This window comes from Peromyscus maniculatus, chromosome 18, assembly GCF_049852395.1.
Source record: "Peromyscus maniculatus bairdii isolate BWxNUB_F1_BW_parent chromosome 18, HU_Pman_BW_mat_3.1, whole genome shotgun sequence".
Classification (NCBI taxonomy): Eukaryota; Metazoa; Chordata; class Mammalia; order Rodentia; family Cricetidae; genus Peromyscus; species Peromyscus maniculatus.
The window spans coordinates 3980012-4007614 of record NC_134869.1 but is presented as its reverse complement, the minus strand read 5'-3'; the positions used below and the strand labels follow the sequence as shown (position 1 = coordinate 4007614).

At 42.2% G+C, this 27603-nt stretch overlaps 2 protein-coding genes across 4 annotated transcripts in view; one reads left to right on the top strand and one right to left on the bottom strand.

Moving 5' to 3' along the window:
* Positions 1–27603, bottom strand: part of LOC121830722 (disks large homolog 5-like) — a 249446-nt gene that overhangs the window by 200821 nt on the left and 21022 nt on the right. For 2 of the 3 annotated variants that reach the window (XM_076554249.1, XM_076554250.1), the window contains exon 2: positions 22029–22211. The gene's annotated coding sequence lies outside the window, so the exon portion shown is untranslated. The remainder of the gene's footprint in view (positions 1–22028; positions 22212–27603) is intronic. The other variant, XM_076554251.1, reaches the window with a different exon arrangement.
* Positions 8109–15444, top strand: LOC143269214 (disks large homolog 5-like). Its single transcript, XM_076554235.1, has 5 exons — positions 8109–8327; positions 9373–9556; positions 13417–13532; positions 14478–14572; positions 14741–15444. Exons 1-5 carry the CDS (start codon positions 8134–8136, stop codon positions 14959–14961), a joined length of 810 nt encoding a protein of 269 aa, XP_076410350.1. The 5' UTR covers positions 8109–8133; the 3' UTR covers positions 14962–15444.

Here is a 27603-nt window from a genome sequence, read left to right as displayed (position 1 = left end):
CCCTCCCCTCCCTTCCCCCTCCCCTCCCCCCCTCCCCTCCCCTCCCCTTCTCTCTCTCTCTCTCTCTCTCTCTCTCTCTCTCTCTCTCTCTCTCTCTCTCTCTCTCCCTCTCTGCTGGCAGATCAGGATGAAGCTCTCAGCTATTGCTCCAGCATCATGTGTACCACCATGCTCCCCATCATGATGGAATGGACAAAACCTCTGAAACTGTTTAGGTATTACATTACATTAAGGTCTAGTAGGAGTTGATCTTTGAACCAAGTGAGAGGGAAAAATGGGACAGAGTCAGCAGAAGACTGTCGTACAATGGGACGAGGTAAGCAGGAGGCTAACCAAGGCTTTTGCACAAGGGGAACACAGGCCATTTCAAGAGCACCATTTACGGAGCACACAGCAGCCTTGAGACTGATGAATCCAGCCTCTTCAGGAGAAAAAGCCAAGTTCTTAGGAACCAAAACCTTAACCCCTTCAAGTCCCTGGCCACCAGCCCTAGACTGGCCTTGCCAAGTCTGACCCTAGGTGAAGACACAGAACAATGTTCCTTTTGTACTTTCATCAGGGCCTCTGCAGTCTTGGATGAGTCAAGCTTTCAACAGGAAGTAAAAAATTTCTGCACACCAAAAGAAACAGTCAGATGAAGAAACAGCTTAGGATGGAATAAAATCTGAAGAGCTAAATATCTGACAAAGCACTAATTTCCAAAAAAATAAAGAACTAAAAAAATGAAAAGAAATACTAAATAAGTCAAGTAACCTAATGAATGGGCTAATAAAATGAACAGACAGTCCCCATAATATAAAACAAAATGACCAATAAACACATGAAGATGGCATTTAACCTCACTAACCATGGAGAAGTGCAAATTACAACTACATTCAAGGATTGGAGGTATGTCTCAGTGGGTAGAGTGCTTGGCTAGCATGGACAAAGCTCTGAATTCAATCCCCAGCACCACATAAATCAAGTGTCGTGGCACATGCCTATAATCCCCAAAATTGGGAGGTTAGAGGCAAGAATTTAAGAAGTTCAAGGTCATGGCTATAGAGAGAGTCCAGCCTTGCATGCGTGAGACCTTGTTGTCTCAAAAACAACAACAACAAAATATTATGTTTTATCTCACTCTGATCAGAGTGGCAATTATTAGCAAAGTGATAAATAAAATAATAATGAATATTGATGAGGCTATGGACAAAAGGAACCTTATTTACTGCATGTGGGAATGTAAACTAGTCCAACCACTATGGAAACTGGTATGGAAGTTTGCCAAAACATTTGAAATCTACCACATGCACTGACTGTATCATTCCTAGGTATTTACCTAAAATTCTCCAAGTCAACAGATTACAGAGATACTTGTATGGTAATGTTTATTGCAGCATCATTCCCAATAGCTGAGGTATAGACAAACATAGATGTCCAACAGCAGAGGACTGGGTAAAGAAAATGTGGCATGGATACATAGTCAATTTTTTTTCAGGCATAAAGAGGAAAAATGTTATGTCATTTGCAATAAAATGGATATAGCTGGACATGACCATATAAGTGAATTAAGCCAGTCCCCAATATGTAGTTCAGATATTTTATACAGAAAAATAAAAGCATGTATGTATATATGGAGTGAAAATAGAAGCAAAACCATCTAGGAGAGTAACGGGGTCTAGTGGGAGGGGAGGGGTGAAGAAATGGAAGGGAGGGAGAATGCACTCGGTACAACAATGTGCAATATAGACTTGGGTGAAAATGTCCTTATGTAATGCAGTACCATGTACAATGAATATACACAATGAAAATATTTTAAACAGAAATAAATTGTTAATCTTTAAAAAAAGAAAAAAATCTATGTTATCATTTTCAATGCCATATTCTGAAGATCTCTGAAGTGCTTTTAAGATGACCTGTCTATCTAAAATATATTTCTGCTTGACCTTGAGAACAGACCTAATATGACTACAGGTTTGATTGTAATGACTAACTACTAACCTGCATTTCTTTATTATCCTAAATAGTTGGCAATAACTTTTAAGGACTGAAAACTGCACTGCATTGTGAAATGAACTGTATAGGAATGATACATTGGACAAGACTAGAAATATATATAGAAGTATTTTCTAACAAAATCAATCTCAAATTTGTATCAATATACATAATTTATATACAATATACAAAAATCCAATGTGTAATATTTAAAACTAGTAGTTCCATTCTAAAAGTAGAATCAAAAATCTAACTTTCTATATTACCATATCTATATCCTCTCTTTTTTCTTTTCAGAGTAGATTCAATAATCTACCCTTTGACCTACCTTTTCTATATCCCTTTCAACATATGAAAGTCTGTAAATGGAATCCACCATAAATATAACTAAAAGAAAAAATACCCACATGATCATCTCATTAAATGCTGAAAAGGCCTTTGACAAAATTCAACATTTCTTCACGATACAAGTCTTGGAGTGATCAGAGATACAAGAAACATACCTAAACAAAATAAAGGCAACATACAGCAAGCCTACAGCCAACATCAAACTAAATGAAGAGAAACTCAAAAGGATTCTACTAAAATCAGAATAACACAAGGCTGCTCACTCTCTCTATATCTATCAACATTGGACTTGAAGTTCTAGCTAGAGCAATAAGACAACAAAAGGCAAACAAGGTGGTACAGATTGGAAAGGAATAAGTCAAACATTCACTGTTTTCAGATGATATGATAGTATACATAAGTGACCCCAAAAATTCCACCAGGGAACTCCTTCAGCTGATAAACACTTTCAGTAATGTGGCAGGATACAAGATTAACACACTCAAAAAAAATCAGTAGCCCTCCTATATACAAATGATAAATGGGCTTAGAATAAAATCAGAGAAACATCCACCTTTACAATAGCCAAAGACAACAAAAATTCATTGGGGCAACCTATCTGATAAGAACTTTAAGTTTTAAAACAAGAAATTGAAGTAGATATCAGAAAATGGAAAGCTCTCATATGCTCTTGGATAGGTAGAAATACATAGTAAAAATGGTGATCTTACCAAAGTCAATCTTCAGATTCAATTTAATCCCCATCAAAATCCCAACAAAAGTCTTCACAGACCTTCTAAGAACAATTTTCACCTTCATATGAAAACCCAAACCCAGGATAGCCAAAACAATCCTGTACAATGAAGGAATGTCTGGCAACATCATCCCTGACCTCATGGACCCCTATAAAGCTATATTTAAAAACAACTTGGTATTGGCATAAAAATAAACACATAGATCAATGGAATTGAATCAAAGACCATGACTTTAATCTAAAGACATATGAACACCTGATTTTTGACAAAGAAGCTAAAATTATACAATGAAAAAAAGAAAGTGTTTTTGACAAATGGTGCTGGCTTTTCACACATGCTAGAATTCAAATTGATCCATTATCTGTGCCCATGCACAAAACTCAAGTCCAAGTGGATCAAATACCTGTACATAAATCCAATTACACTGAACCTGACAGAAGAGAAATAGCACAGACACTGAGAGCAACACCTAATACATGGGACCTCCTGCAATTGAGAAGCTTCTGTAAGGCAAAGGACAGGGTCAACAAGACAAAATGACAGCCTACAGAATGGGAAAAGATCTTCACCAACCCACATCTGACAGAGGGATGATCTCAAAATATATATAGAACTCAAGAAACTAGACATCAAAATACCAAATAATCCAACTTTAAAAATGCAGTACAGATCTAAACAGAGAATTCACAACAGAAGAATATTACATGGCCAAAAGACATTTAAGGAATTGCTAAAAATCCTTAGCCAAGAGGGAAATGCAAATCAAATGGCACTAAGATACCATCTCACTAACAACCTCATAGCTTGAGTTAGCTCTACTGCCACTCTGGGGGAATCTTCATAACTAAATATGTGACTTTTCTTAGAGCCCACCAATGTCTACAAGTCTGAGGATTTCCCTGGGGGATTGTTCACTTCAGAGGTCTCATCCCTACTACTCCCCTTTATCCTGACCTCATTTCTAAGCATCCTTTCTTTCTCAAATTGTTGATTATTAATCTTAAGGAGGGGAAAATCCAACCCTGGACAGTGCATGCAAAGTGAGCTTTCAACTTCACTTAGATAAAGTTTCTAATGAAGCAGAGGCCTAGATTTCTGGCTTTGGAAGGAGGATCTAACTAAAGGCTTCCATTGTGAATCCAGAGGCTCCTGAAAATGGCACCTTGGTTTCAAGTCACTTTTGGGTGAGGTATGTAACAGGGATGAAATAGCTATACCAGGTGACATCAGCACATGGACATTCTACTGTATCCTGGAGAGCCCTGGCATTCCATGTGATGTCACCATTGTTGTGGCAACACCAACTGTCATTGGGGGCATTTGTGCAGTGTCTTGTGTTTCACCTACAGACATGCTGTCTAGACTGAACAGGATTGTTGGGAGACAGGATGGAGAACACAGCGAGACCAAAGGGAGGCAGAAGGAAGATGGCCTTCAGTCTCCATGTCACACATCAAGAAATAGATGGTCCTGGGAAAAGCGCAGTGAGTCCTGGGAAAGGGATGGGAGGCTTCATGAAGGAGGAAGGCTTGATCTGATCCTTCCAGGAGTGGGGCTAAGCAGGTGAGAATTTCTGAGAAGCAATGGGCCTACCTGCTCCTCTGAGTTCTTCAAGAGCAGAACAAAGTTGAGGATTCTCAAGGTTAGTTTGGCAGACTCAGGAATATTCATGGCTGCAGCTGTTCTGTTGAGGGCCCTCTGCTTTCACTCTGAGTGGGAAGGAAGCACATGGGGACTAAAGAGGTTTTAGTACCAGCCCAGCAACTCACACACACTGGATGTCTTTTGGTGTGTGTCACTAATAACAGAGAGAGTAATGTCCCCTGGCCAGAGCTAGAGGCTCTCATATTTTAAATAACAACCACTAGCGGGGCAGAAACCATCAAGTATTGCTTCATGTCAGTGATCCCTAAGGTTTCTGAGTTCCTGCCCTCTCACTAGCCAGTCATCTTCCCTCTACCTTGAGTGTAGGACTGGGACATCACTCTTCCTGTAAGTATTTGTTCTTGGTGTCAGAGGGCTCACCTGTGGATGCCCAGTTCATAGGTATTTTCAGTCACACCATTCAATGGTTGATAACATCTTTGCTAACATCATGATGGATGGAATGTATTCTCCTGAAGCATTTGGCAAAAGTTTCATCTTTACCTATGTGACTTATCATTGCTCTGACAGGACCCACATAATCCTCCACCATCCTCATACATTGTAACTGCCCTCTGGATCTTCTCTGATGTGCTTATTCATGTCGTGGAACTGATCATCCTTCCCCATTATACTGAGATAATTTCTTAGCATCCTTTATTTCTCATCTTGTTAGAGATCATCAGGAAGAGAAGAGCCATTCCTGGGCACAGTTTGGAAAATGAGTCTTGCCCTCCATACATGATGAACTATTGAATTAGAATGAACTAGATTCTAATGAATCAGAGAGATCTCTGGATTGGAAGGAGGGGGTGCTGAAGGCCTTCCCCTGTGTCTCAGGGAAGGCTCCTGGAAAGGGCAGCTTGGCTTTTGGTGAATTGGGGAAGAGTTTGTTATAAGATAGGTGAACGCTGTTGGCAGTGACCCTAACAGTCCCTTCTCTGGAAATTCTATTGTATCCTGGAGAGCCCTTGGCATCTTTTGTGAAATCACCAGTGTTGTAGCAATGCCGAATGCCCTTGAGGAATTCATTAAGTGCATATAGGGTTCACCAATCAACATTTTGGCAAGATTGAGCATACTGACTAGAAGAGAGATCTCTGGTTTTTTAGGGAGGAGTTGAGGCCAGAACTGGACCTTCTAGTAATGGGGTTCAGTAGCTGTAATCATCTGAAGCCATGCGCCTATGCTGCTTTCTGGGTCCCTAAAGAGCAGATCCAAAGTGGAGGTTTCTGATGGTTACTTGGCAGAGGGCCAGGAATGGTCAAGGATTCAGTGCTGTGCTGGGACCTTTTTCAGTTCATTCTGACTGTCAAAGAATGCCAAAGGAGGCCCAGAACCACTAATGAGGTATCAGGGTAGGATGTTGCTGCACTTTATTCTCAGTGGATTTCTGTAGGTTTCATGGATATCTGATATAAATACCAGAGAGCAAAACTGTCCATCCATGTACCCAGGTCTGAGACATTCAGTTGCTTTTAGTCCTGCACACAGGTTATCAGGGAAGAGCTGCAAAGCACCAGGCAGTCCAAGACTTTCTTGCATCATAGCAGGTACCTGGTGACAATTCCAAGCCAACATGATTGGCCTTCCTTATGCCTTTCAGGGACAGTGGGGCTGCAGTAGTACCTGAGGCATATATCTATCCTCAGAGATTGGAGACAAGTCCATCGCTTATGGACCCCAGTTTAAGGATATCTGCTCTGATATTTGAGGGCTTCACTGAGTGCCATGCATTTCCTCTCCCATAGGCCTCCTCTTGGGACTCCACATGATCTCTTGGTCCTATGCCATTCATCTGTACAAATTCACTGTGTTTATGTACCTACAGGGACTACTAGGAAGGCATCATCCACACCCTTCTTCCTCACTGAGCAGGAGCAGCAGCTGAACCAGGTGGATAAACTGACCCTTCAGCTACAGATGATGACCAATGAGAGGAATGAACTGCTGGAACTCCTGGCCCTTTATAACAACAATGAGTTGAACAACAGGTATTCATAATGCCCTTTTCTCTGGTAACTGTCTTGACCCTACTATGTTTGAGTACATCTGAGAGGCAGAACTGAAACCTGTAGGAGTGAGATTTGACACAGGCTGCTCTGATTCCTCCAAATGAAAAAGCAGAGCCTGTGGCCTGAATCACAATCTACAGAGGGGCAGTAGGGTGTAAGATCACAACATGCATTTCAAGAGGCCTTGACAGACATCGGCTTTTAGGAGATGCTTGGTACTCTGGGTTGAGTGTTTATATTTATTTTTGCTTTTTGCTCTGGGAATAGGCCGAAAGGCCTTGTGGTCCTACTCATCCATCTGTGTGTCTGGAAGTCTTGGAGTTCATCCCTGCTCCTCTCTGGTCTTGTTCCTTATACTTTGAGGCAATACTCCCTATCTGCATTTCTTTGACATCCTGTGTGTGGGTTCATGAGTGTGAAGTGCTCTCTAAGGGGCCCAAACTTTGCAAACAAAGCAGTGGCCGGTTTTGCCCTTTTCACTTCTCTCTCCCGTAATAAACCATTAGATTACATTCCTAAATTTAGTCCCCAAAGTCCATTTCCTTTTGTGGACACTGACTCATTCTTGAAACTAAACACCAAAGTTCAACAATCAAAATTGTTACACTGGCTAACCTGTCCCATCAGAGCTCAACAATTTACCCAGCACAGACTTAAACTTCTCTACTTAAAAACTCACTGTTAAAAAAGCCTGCTGCTTGCTGTGTGCCTTCGCCTGCTCAGGAGACAGGCTCCCAAGCTATGCTTGCACTGCTAGGTTAATAAATCTCCTTGTGCTGAGGATTGTGTGTCTGAGTGTGTTCTGTACTGTCTCTGAGAGGCTCACTTACTCTGTGTGTGTGTGTGTGTGTGTGTGTGTTTGTGTGTGTGTGTGTGTGTGTGTGTGTGTGTGTGTGTGTGTGTGTGTGTCCTTTCAGATCCTGAGTCAGAGATTGATAGGTCTGAATATTCACATGTCTCAAAGATTTCTGGTGATGGAAGTGCTGAGGCCAGGGAGCCCCACATTGAACATCACTGCTCTCAGCCTTTGTGCTCATCCTGGTCCCTCATTGGAATACCCTTGGGTGTTTATAAAGACATCTGAATGTAGTGCCTCCCCCATGGCAATACAGATCATGAGTTCTGGGTATCCTTGTAAGGAGAAAGAATCTCTGTTCTCAAGACAGTGGGAATGTCATTGCAGATTTCAGATACACCCCCATCTGTGGCACAGACTGCTCAGACCTTCTTAGCCAGCTAGTCTGCTCCCAGAGGTCTACTGAGGGAGCTCATGTAGCCCTGTCTCCTTCCCTATTGACACCCAGCCTTTCCTGGCCATGGGACAGTAAGGCAAGTCTAATGCACATCAGGAGGTCCAGTATAGAATTCAGGGTGTGACATCCAGTGGGTTACGGTAGTATAAAACAGAACCTTAATTCATGTGGTCCCTGAGGCCTGTATTCATGGGGTTCTTTGTTACTGGGGCCATGCCCTACTACAGGCTGAAATCTGAGCTGGAGATGCTGAAAACACAGCATAAGAAGGAGATGTCAGATGTAAAGGAATTCCCCAAGGAGATTTGTGAGGCTTCGTACAAGTGCAAGGAGCTGAGTGAGCACACCAACTCCTACCGGTGAGTGCCTAATTTAGATGGGACTCCTGAAATTGTTAAGGACTGCTTCTGGTAGTCTGAAGTTTTTCCAGACCTGCCTGATGCATCTGTCAGGAGGAATCTGTCCCATCCACCTCCTGGAGCCAAATGGTCCCAAAGACACACACAGAGGATTATATTACTTACAAACTGTATGGCCAATGGCTTACATTTCTTGCTAGCTAGCTCTATCATCTTAAGTTAACCCATTTCTATTAATCTGTTTGCCACATGGCTGCTGCATGGCCAGGCTGCTGGCATGTTTCTCCTTGGGTGGCAGCTGGCATCTCCTCCACCTCTGACTTTCTTCTCTGACTCTCCTGGATTTTTCTGCCTGGCTCCATGCTGCCTTGTCATAGGCCAAAGCAGCTTCCTTATTAACCAATGGGAGCAACACATATTCACAGCATACAGAAAGACATCCCACAGCAGCTTCTTCCCTTCTTCACCTTTGAACAAAGCTGGGCTGTGGTTCTAGCAAGCAGCCTGTCTGATAGCTCTTGGACTTGTGCCTCCTACAGTGAGTTCTCCTAAGAGTGAAGAGTCTGAGAGCCCCTCCCAACATTTTCCTGTCAGCTTCTGGAACTCCTAGACAGAAAACACGGTTTTCACCATGAATGTTTTCTGTGGCTCTGGCAGGAGCTTACAGAGCTGGTTTCTATGGAAAACATGAAATACATTCCCATTGGGTCTTCTGCCCCCCCACAGCATGGTTTCCCTCTTCCTGCTCATGTTTTCTCAATACTGTGAACAGTTAAACACCAGGGTGTGTGGTGGAGAGGTAGGGGATCTAGTTTTGAGAGTTACATGGATCCCTTTTGCTGTCAGGGTATTCAGAAATAGTTTGTATCTTTCTAGAATTTGGCTATTCTCTGGCTTTTGTCTGCCCCTCAGTCATGCTGGCATGGCTAATGTGGCTTCATCCCTGGGATCTGGGGTTGGGTAGATGACACCTTGCAGGAAGGATGGTATTGGGAGGCAGGAGTGCAAATGGAGGTGGAGCTCATCATTTTTGGTGATATTTCAGCACCCTCTACAGTCAGCTCCTGAGTGAATGGACTCAGCTGATGGAAAAAGTGAGCATGTTGAAAGAGGATAACAGAAAGCTGCAGGGGGAGCAGATTTTACTACAAGAGTCCTGTGAGGAGGCCAGGAGGCTCTGTGAGGAGGCCCATGAGAAGATCTATGACCTGTGGACAAAGCAGCAGCAGGTAGGTTGAAGTAGCAGGGCCAGGCTGCCCACCTGTCTAACCATACACATACATATACACACACCCATGTAACCCTCTACTCACTTATCCAACTGACCCATCCCATCCAATAGTTCATTTCTGTGATCATTCACAAGTCTTTCTGGGGAGTTAGCCTCTTGGAAGGCACTGCATGACTGCCAAGGAAACCCTACTGCTCTGCTAGAAGCTGCAGTCCTTCGAGGGAGACGGGTCAATCACTTGTCACTTACTGATATGGTAGTCCGGAAGGAGCGGTGTTATGATGGGAGCCACATAGGGATTAGCACGTAGATCTGATTGATTGAGTTCAAGAATCAGGATCTCATTTGTTTGCAAAGGTAATATGAGATCAGAGGCAGAAACAGTATGGAAGGAGGAACATCCCCTACAAACGCCAAATGACTGGGTCTTGTGGACATCTTTTTGGGTGTCATATGGCATTTTACCCTCTTGTTCCCAGACTGCCATGGTGTTCTCTTTACCTGGCTAACCTCTGGGTTCACACTGACAGAAACTAAGTAACAGCTTGTCAATACTGTTTCCTGTGACTGGCATTGGCCAGTTCTCCCACCCTGGATCTTACACTCGGAAGCTCACTGGATTACCAGGGATGTGGCCAGGGCTTATGACAGGCGGGGGTGAGGGTGGCAGATTTGAGATTTTAAGAGAACAATTTCTCCAACTACACCAACATAGCCTGCAGAAGCACAGCATGCTTCCCCAGGCATGTTTAGTCTCAAAATGATGGAAAGCAGAATTGTGGGTCGCACTTGAAACAGCTAGTGTGAGGAGTCTAAATTCAACTGGTAATGCCATCCTCGTTCAGTTGATGTCCTCCCCGTTGCGTTCTGTTCACTTATGATTCGTGATGAGTGTGTGTGTGTGTGTGTGTGTGTGGTGTATGCATGCGTGAGGGTGCACACATTTGTTTGTTTGTTGGAAGGCCACATCAAGCGACCTCTGTTGCTTTCTCCCTTATTCCCTTTAGCCCAGGTCTCTCACTGAACCTGAAAATTTCTCTTCTGGTTAAGCTGGACAGCCACAGATCTTTGGATCTCCCGACTCCTCACAGTAGAGCTTCCTGTCTTTTTCTGTCTCATCTCATTACTAAATGATACATTTGGTCAGAAAAAGAACTGACTTGCTGGTTTCTCTTAATTTTTACACACCATTATTACTTTGGAATTAATTCATTTTGTTGTAAATAGCAAAAATCAAACAATGAAGCTGTTTGAAAAATCAACATAGACTTTTCTTTCACCGCATAGAGGTAACATCCCAGGATATTTCTAGTTTGTCTTACTGGCTACACAATACGGAACCTGACATTTTGATGCTCACTTTATCATGTATATGACTGTGTCTTAGGACAGATTCCTCCTCATAGTTGTATAGAGTGTGTATTTCAGAAAAGTGCTGTAGGTGACCTAAGTAGCCTCCTAGTGACTTCCTTGGGGCTGTTTTCATATAATATGCACTGCAATCTGGTCAAAAGTTATTGGGTAATGACAATGGGTGATTTCCATTCTCTGGTCCATCACTGTCTTCTGTGGAAAAGTCTGGGCAGGTTTAGTGAGAAGTCTATGATGGGTCAACTTGGATCTGTCAGGAGGCTTCATGTCCAGCCATCTTCCATGGGCACTTGGTCTTGTGTGGTCAAACTCAGTTGTGCAGAGGTTGTTACTTTTCTGTACAATCAGTGAGTCTGGTGATAAAAACTTTCCTAGGAGCGGAAATAAGTTCAGGCCAGGGCAGAAGAGCCTGGATGGGTCTGAGTCTTTTAGATAGCGGGGAGGACCCACTACCTCCCCCTAGAGTAGAAAAGGTACGGCAACATTCTAGTCTTCTGCCTTGCTCTTCTGGGTACAAGAAAGGTGTGTGTGTGTGTGTGTGTGTGTGTGTGTGTGTGTGTGTGTGTGTGTGTGTGTGTGTCTGTGTGTGTGTCTCTGTGTGTGTATTGTATGTGTGTGTCTGTGTGTTGTCTTTATGTGCATCTTTGTGTGTATGGGAATATGTGTTTGAGCCACTATGTGTATGTTCACTCACTCACGGAGCAATGGAACATCTTTAAGAATGATAGAGACAGACTTCAATGAGAAAGTACTATGCCTAACCTGGTTAGTACCACTTTGCATCAGTCAAAGAACTAATGGAGCTGCATATCATTCTGCGGGTCCATAAAGTTAACAATAACAAAAGACAGAAAATTGATGCAAGGTAAAACTTTTTCAGGTATTTGTAGAGGCAGAATTATTTATCTGCAAAGAAATCCTTTAGAGAAAAACAAAGTAGTGGGGTCAATGAAGGTGAGAAAGAGGCTACTGAGAGGCAGGAAAGGTGCCTGAGAGTTTGTGTCCTCTGTTCTGGGTGAATGGTGGCTGACCACTGATGACTTCCCTGCATCCTGTTTTGTTTTTCTCCTCATTGTCTGCTGCCATTTTCCTTGCACCTTTCCCTAACCTTGGTTCAGCTAACCTTGTCCTTGGAGCTTGGCCTGGATTTTATTCTCTGAGAAATTCTGAACTGCAGAGGGTCTTGTGGCTGCATCTCAGCCCAGCAGAAGTTCCACAGCTATGCTGAGGTGTGAGAAGAGGCTGTCTCAGTGCACCCCTTAGGCTCATCACACTCTAAAGCACCCACTCCATGTTGTGTCTGCAGCACTCAGAAACTGCTTTTATTTTGAACTTTTTCATACTGAGTTAAAATTTGTCCTGATGGAGGGTTTGCAAAAATGAGAATTCTCAGATATTGATAGTAGTGTAAAATGGTGCAGCCCTGTGAGAAGCTATTCACAATTATTCAGAAAGTTGAACTGCAGACTCTAGGTGGACCATTGATTCTAGAATGGAAAGTAGGTGTCCACAGAGAATATTGGGGACAATAGGGTTACAGCAGGACTCATCACAGCACTCCCAACTAGAAACTATTCAGATGCCCATCACTGATGAGTGAAAACATGCAATCTGGTCCACGGAATATTGTGAACCATGAAATAATACATGCAATCATTTGGCTGAGTTAGTCAACCTTCTGTTACTCAAAGAAATCCCTGACACAATCATGATACTTGGAAGAAAGGTTAATATAAACTCCTGATTTTAGAGGTTTTCTAGTTTTCTGAGCTCATTGCTTTGGTCCTAAGGCAACCTGTGGTTTAGAGAGCTTCTTTGGGAGAAAGATGCCCTTGAGGAAACATTGTGTGAGAGCAAGGGGCTGGTCCATTGCCATCCAGTGGTCCTGTGCTGGGGAACTAACCCTTCAATGCACAGACTGGGAACTTGCTAGGAAAGCTTGGATTACCTGTCAAAAAACCCTGGGGTTCACCTGTAGGTGTACAGGTTTATAAAGTAAGTACTACACTGACTGATCTGTCCACTGAGTTCTTCTCCCAGGTCACCAGGCATGCATGTGTTATACAGACACACAGGCAGGCAGAACACCCGCACATATAAAGTAAAATGAAATGAAAAAATATCAAAACAGAGTAAAAGTACACAATCTTCTCCACATCTCTGTGTTCAGAGCATCCTCTGTTTTCCTGCCTCTGGGATGGACGATGGGTAGAGAGGGTGTGGGTTAATGAAAGGTAACTTTCTTCTCCATGCTATCCCAGGTGATCTCTTCTTACAATAGTGTTATCTGGGAAACTAATCATGGATGCAATGTAGTGTGCTTGTATATGTGCATCCATTTACATGTTTGTGTTCAAGAGTGTGTACGTGCATGAATTCATGCGTGTGTGTGTGTGTGTGTGTGTGTGTGTGTGTGTGCTTGCACGTGTATGTATTTAAAGGGGTGCACACAATCCTCTCGTAAAAACACAATCTTCTAATGAACAGGAACATCAAAGACTTGAGGAAAATCTTCAGTACCTGATGAAGCAGAAGGAGCTGCTCACCCGGCAAAGGGACTTGGCAGCAAAGCTGCAGCATCACTTCACTGTGTCCCAGATGAGGTAGGAGCCCAGGATTCCAGAAGCAGATGCATCCAAGTGGGTACGCTGTACCTGGATCTCTGTCCTCTTTGAGTTTCTGTTCAATTGGCAAAGCTCCGAGCCACAGCCAGGGAAAGAAGACCTCAGAGTGTCATTGCTGACTCAGTCAATAGGAACTTCTGTCCAGGAAGCAATATGATTTCTCCTTGGTCTTATGGAGATTGTGTCCTCTTCTTCCCTTCTGAGACCTCTAGTATCCTCTGAGTATCTCATCTCTAACTTTAGATCTCCTCCCAAATATTCACATGGCAGCCAGAAACCTAGAGGGGATCATCAATCATGAAGGAAAGTGTGTCCTCCTGCAACTTTATTTTCCCTCAGGAATATCACGTTTAGAGATAAGTGTCTACACGTTGGCAGATTTGCATACGGCAGCCCAGTGCTGATTGCAGGCTCTCCGCACTATTTATCAGTTTCTCATGAGAAGATTTACTCTGGTCATAAACAGAGTAGGAGTTGACAAGTTAAGCCCATGCAGGGTTCTGAGATGTAGGATTAATCAGAGCCTTCTCTGCATTGCTGTGTAGGCTCCACTAGAGGGCAGGCATAGAGTTTTCCAGGAGGTTCACATTCACTGGGTATCTAATCAAGACCAGGTACATCTTCCCTGACCTGTGCCTCAGACCTTCTCATACTGATATTTCTCCAAAATGATGTCTTTGGACGGTTGGAGAAATATGCTGTTTTTCTAATCCAGCACAGTGTGTCTTTTCCAGTTCAATGTCTACTAGTTTTTAAAAGTTGAAAAAAAAATCCTGCCCAGGTGCTCTCTGACCCTTTTCCCTTGGGGAAGCAGGGAATGAACTCAGCTGAAAGGTAATGCTCGATTGTCTAGCTGGTGAGGGCTCAAAAGCTGACATGGCAGGTCCCCATCAGGCTTGTGTCTCTGCTGCCTTTGTCCCCTAGGTTTGAAAACCTCCAGCAGGAACTGGAGCAGACCACAGCCCAGGATGAGAACCTCCTGCAGATGGAGCGGCTGAAGCAGAAACACTATGTCCCAGGCAAGTCAGGCACCATTGAGCCCCATCTCCAGCAGCCAGGGTGTTCATGGGGTGTGTTTCCTTCCTTAACTTTTGTTTACCAGGGATGAATAGGCCCTGATTTTTCATGCCAGTGGCAGAGCAAAACTGTTTCTAAATCATATTTTCTTTACTGATTTTCCCTGACAGCACCTGTTAAGAAAACTGCGAAGGCTGGAAGAAGCCAGAGACACCCTGAAGGCATGACATTCTACACTCCAGGTTCAAGGCCTCCTCAGAAAATGCTACCTCTTTTCAGCTTTGAACTCAATAGTGAGGCAAATATCAACCTACCATCAGGCGATCCAGCCACAATATCATCTACATCTTTTGGCTCACTATCCCCAGAGAAAAGCTTGTGTCAGAAATAAGTCTAAGATACACAGAACACACAACAAATTACTAAAAACCCTGACTCCATATATGATGGGGAATCTGACAAGGAAGACTGTGGTTATGTCACACTGCCATCTAGACAGACCACACCCAAAGCACAAGAGTCTCTCTACTGCAGTGCTGAAGCTGACGCCATGTCGTGGGCAAGTGTAGCTGAAGATAATTCACTACAGAGAATACGCCAGTTCCTCACCTCATTTGTGCTTCCATAGTGAAATTACAAAGAAAACTGTAATTTCCTTAATATTTTTGTTTTATATCTTGGGATATTTATGCATTGGTTTTTTGTTTTCTTCATTTTCATTTAAGGTTTTGTTAACTTTTGTTATTATTCTTATTCTTGTCATTGTTTTAAGAGTTTGCTAAGGCTATACACTGTATATAATGATACTGTTTTGAAGGCCCCATTGAGTAAAATGAATGTATTTTATGAATAAAATACAATTTCAAACTTTTTACTCTGAGACTCTTCTTTACTCAGGTGAGGTTTCACACTCCTGTAAACCTAGAACTCACATGCTTGGATGTATCTCAGTAAGATCCAGGAAGCTCGGGCTGCACAAGGATTTTCCATTCATGGCTCTCAGGGCTACAGAGGGGGGTGGCACCTTGGATATGGATGGCATAGCCCACTCCATGGATACCAACTACATAAGAGAAAAACTAGACATATTGTATCTTTGAGGTCATATATTTAGCTACCAGTAAAATGTGGTACACTGTACACACATGTTCACAAAATCATCATTTAGTCGAAATTAAGGGAAACAAAAATATATTGCTCCAGGCCTCTCAGGAAATAAAAATGTTCATTAAAATTGTATAAAAGAAATCAGGAAATGAAAAGCAATATGCCTCTGGTTTTCTTGAAATATATCATGAGTGATAACAGATCAGTAGAGATAATTTCCTGCAAGACATGTTGGGATATTTTGTGGCGTTTTCTTTATACTTAGGGGTGTTTTACTACCACATACATGCAATTCCCACAGAGGCCAGGTGAGGGCAGAGTCCCCGTAGAATTTAAGTTAAAGAGGTTTGTTAGCTGTCCTGTGGGTCTTCTGAGACAGCAATAAATGCTCTTAATGGATGAGCCATCTCCCCAGACCCTGCAGTGACTCTTGTCCTCCCAGCCATGTGTGCTGTATTAGGTGGATTGGATCACTCCCAACCAAAGACTGAAGTTTATTGAAAACTGTAGAGACAGGCATGCTAATTGTCTTAGACTGCCACACATCATTCAGGGCTCTCATAGGTTCAGGATCCTGCCCAAGTCTCACTGACTGTGAGAATGGAACAGATTTGCTAGATCTCTTCTAGGTTGACAGCACCTATTAAGCTTGACTGATGAAATGCAGAATTGAGAAGACCCTCCTCGGGGTGGAGGTAGGAGGAGGAATCCCTCTTGATGGTCCAGAAAAGCAATGATGGGAGGAACCTCATGACTAGAGGGAGTGGATAGAGTTTGCGTCAGGGCTCTGAGACCACTGTGGACAGTTCAGGTTTCAGCATTTAACCAGTTTCAGCAATCATCGCATACTTCTCCCAATATAACATTCCTACAAGGATCAAAATTTGCAAGGCACTTCAGAACTTAAATAGTCTTTGTGGTTACTGCAGGTTTTAGAATACTAATGTCTCAAAGACTTAGTGAAAAACATTCCACTTAGATGAAGTACCTTGTACATTTCAATCTCTAGATACTTTTAAAACAAGAATCACTGAAAAGGTGATGCAAAATGACATGCACAGAACGTGATATACTGAGATGCATCTTTAAATTTATATAAATGTTATACTTCAGTATCAAATATGAGGACAGTCATTAATTATACCCAGACTTTTGCTTTATTTCATACTTGCTAGCATTCAGAATATGCTATATCAAAACATGGGGCTTGACATAGGAAGTTCTTTGAGTGGATGAATGAATGTGAGGAAGGACTCATATCTTCCCCTAAAACTGCTCATAAAACCTAGAAAGGACTTCCTGACAATTTCCTGAAGCAGGTCAGAAGCACCACATGTCTCTCCATGGAGGAAAGGTGCAGCCTCATATCTGAAGACTGATGAAGGCACACAGAGAGGACATGATCCAGAAGCCCTCACTGTTTGCCATTCATCTGCTTGACTCCTATTGCTTTCATTTTGACACACGTTTCATTACATTCCACTTTCCATCAACTCTAGAATAAATTCTCAGGTCTACTACATGCTCTAAGCGGCACAGTGCTGGTCAGGAGCAATGGTGAATGCCCATGGCTCAATGTCATGCTGCATGGGTGAAATGACTGGACCCACCAGGAGTTGAGTATCAGGAAAGGCCTCCGAGGTGAGAAGGGTAAGGGTATTGGGAAACATGGGAGATATATAAAGGCATCATTTTGTGGTATGGAAGGGACTCTGGTGAACATGAAGGCTGTAGGCCACTCCAAGGATCAAGACCATAATAAAATCAACAGTAAGGACCCATAATTTTGGAGCCATGGGCACCTCTGTCCCTACACATTGGAGAATTTGGGGACAGAAGCCTAATATGAGACCAGATGAGTGTTTGGAAGACTCCCTTTCTTTGGTAGCCTTGTTCAGGTCTCTAGCTGCCTGCAGGGTCAGTAATTCCTCTTGAGATGATCTCCACAGCAGGACTGAAGCCCGTTCACCATCTCCATGTTCTCCATGGGTCATTCTGACCTGAGCCTGGGATGGTACCCCACACTAAACTAAGGAGTATCTGGGGCTGCTGGGTGTCACTTGGGACAGTTTTTGGCAGGAGTTTGTGAAGCTTGTGGTGACTGCCATTTGAATGAGGCATGGGGACTCTTGGGGATGGATTAATCCTGTTTGCTTGCTCTTCATGTTGAGACTTTAGGCACAAGTGAGATGTTGGTGTCGAAGGCTTTGTTCTTGTCTTTCACACTTGGAAGCCTGACTAGGGGTGGCATAGACCAGAGAATGAGACCTGTTCAAAGACAGTGCTTTGCTCACTCAATGGCTGGGCATCAATACTATATGCTTTTATATTTAATTAATTTCATAATGATTAAGTGAAGTCAAAAATGTTGCTATTAATGTACATTTAAAATACCTGACTCTTTCCTTTGTAAATTAGAATATTTACTTAATATTATGTGAAAATATGCACATTTAAAGATTACTTCTTAAGCACAGGATATTCTATGTAATGACAATTAATTCTTCATGAAAGCAATCTTAAAAAAATTATCTCATGTCTAAGCAATTTTTGGGTTTTTTCTATCTTAGGAAGACTTGTGCTGTGAAAGTTTGCACTAGGTAAGTGAATATGCTTTTCTTTTGGTAATCTCTGTTTTGTTGTGGAGTCCCTAACAAGGAACTATGATGGGTAGAAACAAATGATAAGACTCACCTCTTTTTAAAAAAAGTACTCTCCTCTCAAAAACATCTTCTATTAGCCCCACCATAATGTGTTTTATTATGCCTTCTCAGTATATCTTGGAGGTTTGTTAATTTGAAAGTAAGAAGCCCCCATAATCTCATAGGGATTGGCACTATTAGGGGGTGTGGCTTTGTTGGAGGGAGTGTGGCCTTGTTGGAGGATTATGTTACAGTGGGGGAGGGTTGAGATCTCTTATGCTCATGCCATGCCTAGTGTCTCAGAGCACTTTTTGCTGCCTGTGGATCAAGATGTAGCTTCATCTCCACATTTTTCTCCTTCTCCAGCACCACGTCTGCCTGCATGCCTCATTGTCCTGCCATGATCATAATGAACTAAACCTCTGAAACTGTAAGCCACCTGATTAAATGTTTCCTTTGTAATTGTTGCTGTGGTCATGGTGTGTCTTCACAGCTCTAGAAACCCTAACTAAGACAGTAGGTATCCAACATAATCACAGAGAACAATGGACTCAAAAAAGAATTTTACTTTTGGACCACCCTTTGAGCATGGACTTTGGTATAAACCAATTCAGATGCAGAATACCTTATAAGGGTTTGTACATTTATCTGTATTTGTTACAAATGCTTTTAGACCTGTATCATCTTTATAGACACCACTGTAGAGCAAGCCAAGGACAATCAATTCACCATGCTAAGTGGAAATCTGAGACAGCCATGTGTCATGCAGTGGGTAAGAGCTGATCTGTTGTTCTACACTGAGTAGCAGCGTGCAGTCAGAAATACCTTTCCCTTGTTCTGCCTTTTGCCTCCTATTACTTCAGACATGACCTTTCACCCATTGAACTAGAACTTTCCCAACACATGCAGTCAGCCCAACCAAGCCATCTCCTTCCCATGCTACTCACCCTAGTTACCTCAGTGTCTTCAAAGACTAGTGTAATAAATGTTTCCTAAGTCTACACAGAAACATAAACTAGTCCATGCAGGAATTAACAACTCGACTTCTAGGCAACTAAAAGATGTTTTAGATAGAGACAGTAGTGGCCACTACCATCACGGAGAATGATACCTCAGGACTTATATATATTGAAGACTGCAGTATTCAGGTGAGAAAAAATTTAAAAAATAAGATTAATATTAAAGTATTGAAATGATATACAGTTATAGAAAAAAGTGTTGAAGGAAGTTTTGATATTCATTTCTAGATATTGGAATCAAAGATTATTTCTCATGTTTCTGTTTTTTGAAATTTACATTTTACATATTTTCTAGTAAGGCAAAACAGTGTCTCTGTTGTGAATTAAAAAGTTATGCCTTTAACTGGATCTCAATATGTAAAAGATTACAAATAGATCCATATCTGTCACCATGCACAAAACTCAAGTCCAAGTGGATCAAAGACCTGAACATAAATCCAGTTACACTAAACTTAATAGAAAAGAAATTAGGAAGCACTCTTGAATGCATTGGCACCGGAGACCATTTCCTAAATAAAACACCAACATCACCGACCCTGAGCACAACAATTAATAAATGGGACCTCTCAAAATTGAGAAGCTTTTGCAGGGCAAAAGACACAGTCAATAAGACAAAAAGACAGCCAACAGAATGGGAAAAGATTCTTCACCAACCCCACATCTGACAAAGGATTGATCTCCACAGTATATAAAAAACTCAAGAAACTAGACATCAAAATACTGAACAGTCCAATTAAAAATGGGCTAAAGAGCTAAACAGAGAATTCACAAAACAAGAATCACAAATGGCTGAAAGACATTTAAAGAAATGCTCAACATCCTTAATCATCAGAGAAAGGCAAATCAAAACGACTCTGAGATACCACCTTACACCTGTCAGAATGGCTACGATCAAAAACACCAATGACAACCAATGTTGGAGAGGATGTGGAGCAAAGGGAACACTCCACCACTGTTGGTGGGAATGTAAACTTGTTCAACCACTGTGGAAATCAGTATGGCGGTTTCTCAGAAAATTAGGAATCGAACTACCTCAAGACCCAGCCATCCCACTCTTGGGCATATACCCAAGGAATGCTGATTCATACCATAAAGATACATGCTCAGTTATGTTCATAGCAGCACTATTTGTAATAGCCAGAACCTGGAAACAACCTAGATGCTCATCAATGGAAGAATGGATGAAAAAAATGTGGTACATATACACACTGGAGTACTACTCAGCAGAGGAAAAACAATGAAAGCATGAAATTTGCAGGCAAATGGATGGAACTAGAAAAAATCATCCTGAGTGAGGTAACCCAAACTCAGAAAGACAGTCATGGTATGTACTCACTCATAAGTAGATTCTAGATATAAAATAAAGAACAATCAGACCACAACCCATAGAACCATGGAGGCTATATATATATATAGCATGGAGGTCCCTAGGATGACTGTGGCTTATAATAAATTTTGGTTTTACTCAATTATAAAAAAAATAGCCAAATGAATGGAAACACATGAACTATGAACCAAAGGCTGAGGAGCCCCAAGTTGGATCAGGCCCTCTGAATAGGTGAGACAGTTGATTGGCTTGATCTGTTTGGGAGGCAACTAGGCAGTGAGACCAAGTCCTGTGCTCATTGCATGAGTTGGCTGTATGAAACCTGGAGTTTATGCAGGGACACTTGGCTCAGTCTGGGAGGAAGGGACTGGACCTGCCTGGACTGAGTCTACCAGGTTAATTGCAGTCCTCGGGGGAGGATTTGCCATGGAGAAGGTCGGAATGGGGGTTGTTCTGGGGGTAAGGGGAGGGCGTGGGAGGGGGGAGAACAGGGGAACCTATGGCTGATATGTAGACCTGAATGGTATTGTAAAATAAAGTAAAAGGAAAAAAAAAGTTATGCCTTTCAAACAAACATAACAGGTACTGAGAATTGAAGGTAGAAAAGAGCTAACACAGCAAGGTGGCCACACGGAAAGTTCTGCTGCCTCCTTGGCTGGTGTCTGGGAGTTGAGATTTCAGTTTATCTTTATATTTATATACACATGTATATGCAGTTAGATATGGTTGTACATATTATGTATACCATATAGATACTTATAAAAATATGCACATAACTATACCCATAGTTCTGCATACAACATGCATACCATACACATGCGTACCAATACCACAGGATTGTTTGTTTCTTTTTATTTTTTGTTATGCCAAATTATTGTACATCTAATTAATTTAATGAATATTTCTATGTGGCTGCATGTGGGTGTGTATGGGTCTGTGTGTGTGTGCATGCAAAGGTATAGACAAATACATGTTTCTAAATGTATGAATGTGGGCACATATATGTGAGTATAGTGTGTGAAAAAGCATGTGTGTATTGTGGCACAACAATGATGGTGCCCTGATCCTTTCTGATGGGTTAGTGGCACTATTACTTTTGGGTGGGGCATGCTTGATCATGCTGCATTCTGTGCATGGAATTTCCATGCTTCTAGAATACTGATGTTGTCTAAGATGTTGCTAACAATGTGTAGATGTTTCAGGATCTTTCTTAGATGGATATCTACAATCTATGTCACATGTTAAGCGCTTCAGATAACATTTGACACCAAGCATATGTAAGTTTTCAGTTTCTCCTTCCTCTTCTACTGCACTTTCAGATTATAGTAAATCATCACCATCAAGTAAAACTAAAAACACTTACTGGCTATCCAGAACTTGGTGAAGACCAGGAAATTGTGGGTTCCCAGGATACAATGATGTCGACTGGAAGACTTCCAGGTGGGGCGTTCCTACTGTAACTGTTACCACAGGCATCCAGGCTGAGACAGCAAAGAGGCATCTCTGCTGGGCAACCATGTAAGTTCTCTTCTTCCGGATTCACCTGCTGCAGACAGGAAAAGCATTTCAAGCTCTGTGATTAGATAGCTGGTTTTATTGAGGCCACCCTCCCTAAATCCTGTTTGACTTTGAGGATAGCATAATGCTTACAATAACTGCATCTAGAGATAAGAGAAAGAGTTTTTCTTTTCTAACTGAGATTTTATTGGTTGAGGACCAGTAGAAAAACATGTTAATTCAGTTTTGTTTTCTTCCTTTTTGCATGCCACAATTCTTAACTGAGGATTTTCATCTACAATAAGATAGAGGAAATGAACACTGATATCTTGACTAACTCCTCAGATCTCTAAGATGCCTCCTTCCCACTACCCTTCAAATGCCATGTTAGGGCAAGAAAAAAGCATCCATGGTAAAAAGAATAAAAAGGAAACCCAACACTAAGGAGACTGAGTTAGGAGTATTGCAGGAAATCTGAGACCAGCCTTGAGAGATAAACTGTCAGGGAAGGAGAAAGGCATAAATGCAAAGGACAATGGGAAATTGGGAAGGGGTTTTCTCAAAGTGGGATATGTCCATTGTTTTCTACTACTAATCTCCACTAGCATTTGTTAGAAAAGGTGACAACAGCTGAGGCAGAGTCAGCACCTGTCCCAGGACTCCACTTTCCAAAATGGGACCGGAAGAACTGCTGTTACACTGCTACCCAGTGAGTGACAGCCTCAGAAGTCATCAACTACCATGAGGAGAGGAGGTAGGGAAAGCCTCATGGCTTTCTGCTTTCTGGTCAATCACATTTCAAGTTGTGTTTAATGATGGTGACGGGACAGGCTGGAGGGCAAATTTCATACAGCTCTGTTCCCCAAGCCCCAGGTACTGCAAATGGCACAATACCAGCCTCATGATAAGAGAATCTTGATGATAAACTGAGTCTCAGAAATGATCGACCAGTATTTGAACTGTGTACGTATGGCCTGAGTCTGCCCCATCCCCACAGACCTTCCTCTTCTCAGCAGTGAACTTCTGTAGTAGGAAAGGATGATTGGATGGGAAACTGTCCCCAAGCAATGATGATAGCTGTAGCCTTTGGGCACCTTCCCTAGTTATCAGTCCAAAAACATCTACATAGCTTGACCACCTTTGTGCTCCCCTGAGCAGAGTGAGGCCTGGCCTCTGTGACTTTCCATAAGGAATCATTGTCATGGTTACATGTGTGCCCTTGACAGGTTGGCAGCTCACTCTATTAAAGTGGCCTGTGATTCACAACAATAATAATGTGAGCAGCAATCAATTTCTGGTAAGTCATTGCAGACATTCTTTGTGGGAAGACCTGATCGTACATCAGTGAGTGGACATGACAAGGAGCTTTCTTGAAAGGGATCACTAAGGCATGGTTCATTGTTCCAGGGGTTTTCAAGGTAGAAGACAAATGACATTTTTGAGAAGTGTTTCCATAGCAAGGACCAAAGGAGCACCCTCATAGTGCATGAATGACATACAGGAGGGGACACCATGCCCACACTGCATAAGAGGCCCCATAGAGATCTGCACAACCCTCATGTGCCTAACAAGGCAGCCACTAGATCAATGGAGGACCAACCTCTGCTGTTATATTAACTGCCTGTGATATGCCTTCATGGGAGCAGATCACAGAAGAAAGGAAATGCAGCAGGGACCTTGTTGGGACTCTATTTTGGTATCTTTACTGAGAAGCAACAATTTTCCACATGAGCTCATGGTGCCTCTTTACCATGCCCACAGTCACCAATGCAGCAGCAAGGAGTCTCCCAAGCACCACAACGCCTCCCTACTTCACCTTTCTGTTTGTGTAATATGTAGTTTATTTCATCTGGAGTCTGTGCTGTGTGTGTTGGTGTCTGTGCCCATTTCCCTTGGAAAGGACCAATGTTCCTCAGAATATATTTGAGATGCAAGAGAAGCACAATAAATACAGTCCTCTATCAATATCCACGTTACTTTTTTTTCAGAGTGGCTGAACATAATCCAAGGCTAATTACAAATTACAAAGTAGCTTCAGACAAACCTGGACTCAAATGTATCCACTGCTTCAACCCTAAAGAGAAACAGGTACTAGAGAGTTCCAGAATATCAATGTAAGCAGGCTTAACTCTAACACAAAAACTGCCTGGATACCACCATAACCTGAAAGTAGCCAAGTCAACATGGTCCCTGAAAAAGCCCATGCTAAGCACCTAAAGTGAAAGTAGACCAGGATTAACCACTAAACCATGATGTCAACAGAGAAGTATTCCGAGGCCTGAGGATTAACCTGATGAATACCAGGAATAAAGCCAAAATTAGCAATGGCATTCCCTTATCCAGAAAGGCCAGGGACCAACCCTAAGAATAAAAGTGCCAAACCCTGATTTAAGAGAGGCATGAACCAAAACCTAAAGTTGAATAAGCTCTGGCCCAGAGGAAAAACAGAGGTACCCCTGGGCCAGTCCATTAAATGGAAGAGCCAAGGCCAAAAGAGAAGGAAAGGTAACAAAATGAATTGAAACAAAAAGAAAAAAGAGTGCCCATGCCTAACCTTGACCATGAAGAATGTTGGCCCCAACTAAGAGGGAAATTAGTCCTACCCTATCCCTCAGAAGAAAAAGACCTGGCTCAAAGAAAGAAAAGGAGAATATCCATGCCTCAAATTTACCTGGACTGAAGCCAGGGCCCTCACCAAAATGAGAAGTTGGCCTCAGCATAACTCTGACCCTGAAGTCTGTGCCAAAACTAAGAAAGGAAGTGGGCCCAGACCAATCCCTCAAATGAAAGAGGCCAGGAAAAGCAGAACATGGGGGCCCAACACTTACCCTAAAAAAAGCCTGAGACAAAACAAGGAGAGAAGACCTGGGACATTCTCATAAATGAAAGAGGCCTGGCGCACACCTTTAATCCCAGCACTCAGGAGGCAGAAGCAGGTGGATCTCTGTGAGTTCAACGCCAGTCTGGTCTCCAAAGCGAGTTCCAGGGAAGGCACAAAGCTACACAGAGAAACCCTGTCTCAAACCCCCCCCCCAAAAAAAAGGAGGCCAAGAACAAAACAAGAAAAATTTTGTCTGCCTATAATCCTTACCCTGATGTGTACAGGCCTAAACAAGAAGAGATGTGGGCCACATCATAACCCTAATGACCAGGCCAAAACCAAGCAAAGTAGTGGGCCAGAGTCCCATTCTAGCTATGAAATGCCTGGGCCCTAATCAAAAAGAGAAGAGGGGCTGTGCCATCCCCTTAAATAAAGAACACCCAAAAAAAAAACAAGAAAACAGCCATGCCCAGCTCTAATCCTTATTCTGAAAACACCAAGGACCAAATACAGAAGTAGGTCTGGGACAAATATTGATTTGGAAGAATTCAGAGTTCATACAAAGCTCATAGAACAAACCAGGCAAAATCAAGAGTGGAAATGTTACAGGCCAACCATAGACCTTGATGAAGATAAACCACAAACCCGAAAATCAATGGAGCTCTTGCCAACCCAATAAGAGATATGTGGCCAGACTTAATGTTGACCGTAAGAAGTTCAGTTTGCACTCGGGAGGCAGAGCCAGGTGGATCTCTGTGAGTTCGAGGCCAGCCTGGACTACCAAGTGAGTCCCAGGAAAGGCGCAAAGCTACACAGAGAAACCCTGTCTCGAAAAACCAAAAAAAAAAAAAAAAAAAAAAAAAAAAAAAAAAAAAGAAGTTCAGTTTGAAGAGACAATTTAAATGGATCCTCCTCCAACCACAATAAAGAACTCTTCCTAGACCAAACACTGATCAAGTAGCCAAGGACCAAGCCCTTTGTGAAAGGAGTCCAGGCAATCCAAGAAGAGAAACATGCCTGACCATAAACTGCTATCAGTGGAGACCTGCAGCCTACTGAGCAAGAATTAAGCCCAGAAGCTCTGAACTTTAAGGATGTGTGGGCAGAATATTCTCTTCTTCATCCAACACCCTTACCAAAAGGGAGTCAGAAACACCATGTTCTCAATAGAGCCAATGGCCCTCTTACAGATGAAAGCAAATGGACATCATTAACATATTTGGTAGTTAGAGGGAACCTTGAGGCACTCTGATCCCAGATCTTGATTTCACTTGGTATTTTATAGTCAATCAGGGTCTCAAAAGAGACACAAAGAAGAATGTTTGTTGAAAATCTTAGACTCACAGACTTCATGTATAGATATAAGTTGACATCCTCAGTACCAACTGTGTGGATCATATACATTTCATTTATAACACATACCATCCTCAATATGTGCAAGCCAGGATGTGCCACTCACCATATGATCCAAGATTTCATCTGAGTAACCAATGAATATGGACACAGCATAGTACAAAGGGGTTATACTACACACTGTTGTGGCCTGATAAAACTCCAAATCTTGATTTCAACTGAAATTTTTAGATAAACAAGACTCAAAAGTAACATAGGAGTAACCCTTCCTACCAAGAAGCTTGGACTAACCCAAAATAAGCCTTATTCAAATTAACTGACATCTGGACACATTTCATCCTCCAAAATCATTCCATCCTCCAAAATCCTCCTCATGACCTGATTATTAACAGAGGTGCAAGGCACAAAAAAGACCTCAAAGTAAACCTGGGAGTTCCTTGACCTCTAGGTATCCAGAGCTCATATTGTCTTTAAGGGCAAATGGTCACCACCTTCCTTCCATCCAACCCAGGAAACAATCCCACCACAAATAAACCAGGATTTAAAGGAACCAAACATCAGCTTAATGGCCAAAAGAAATGAACATACCCATGGCTGCAGCCTCCTCTAATGCCAGGCCTTTTCAAATTATATTTCTGGACAACTCTGAATCTCCTTTGTGACCGAGGCCATACCCTCCCTGTTCACCAAGAAACATGGACTCACACATAATCATTTCTTCACTGATGACTCCTATCCCGATCACAGGCCATGAACACAGGCCAATGCTAATCTGGCAGCTCTTTTATGGAGGCTTTGGCTGGGTTTGATACTAAGTATTATAATGTTTATATAATGACAAAACTTTCATATGTTTCTATTTTACTGTAACAGTCCTTCAATCCTAGATCTCTGTTCTCACAAGGATTCATAATCACAGTACTTACATGTTAGTCGTGACAGATACCTGGTGACAGTGACAGCCTACATAAGCCTTTACAATATAGATAAAATAAGGGCCACCATGCTCTCTCCAATTCTCTATGGCACCCTACAGTTCCCAAGCCCCTCACATTCAGAAGGGAAAGATACCAGCATTCTCCATAGTCACTGAATCAGAAGAGGCCGAATCTGTCATTTGATTCCAATTTATACAGGTAACTGAGTCTTTCAGTGTATAGACAACAGAAAATCAAGTTATTCTATATGTACATTTTAAATTTCCTATTAAATGACCCAAGGTAAGTTCATTTAGACATGATCCTCCATTATTTTCCTACACCTCATA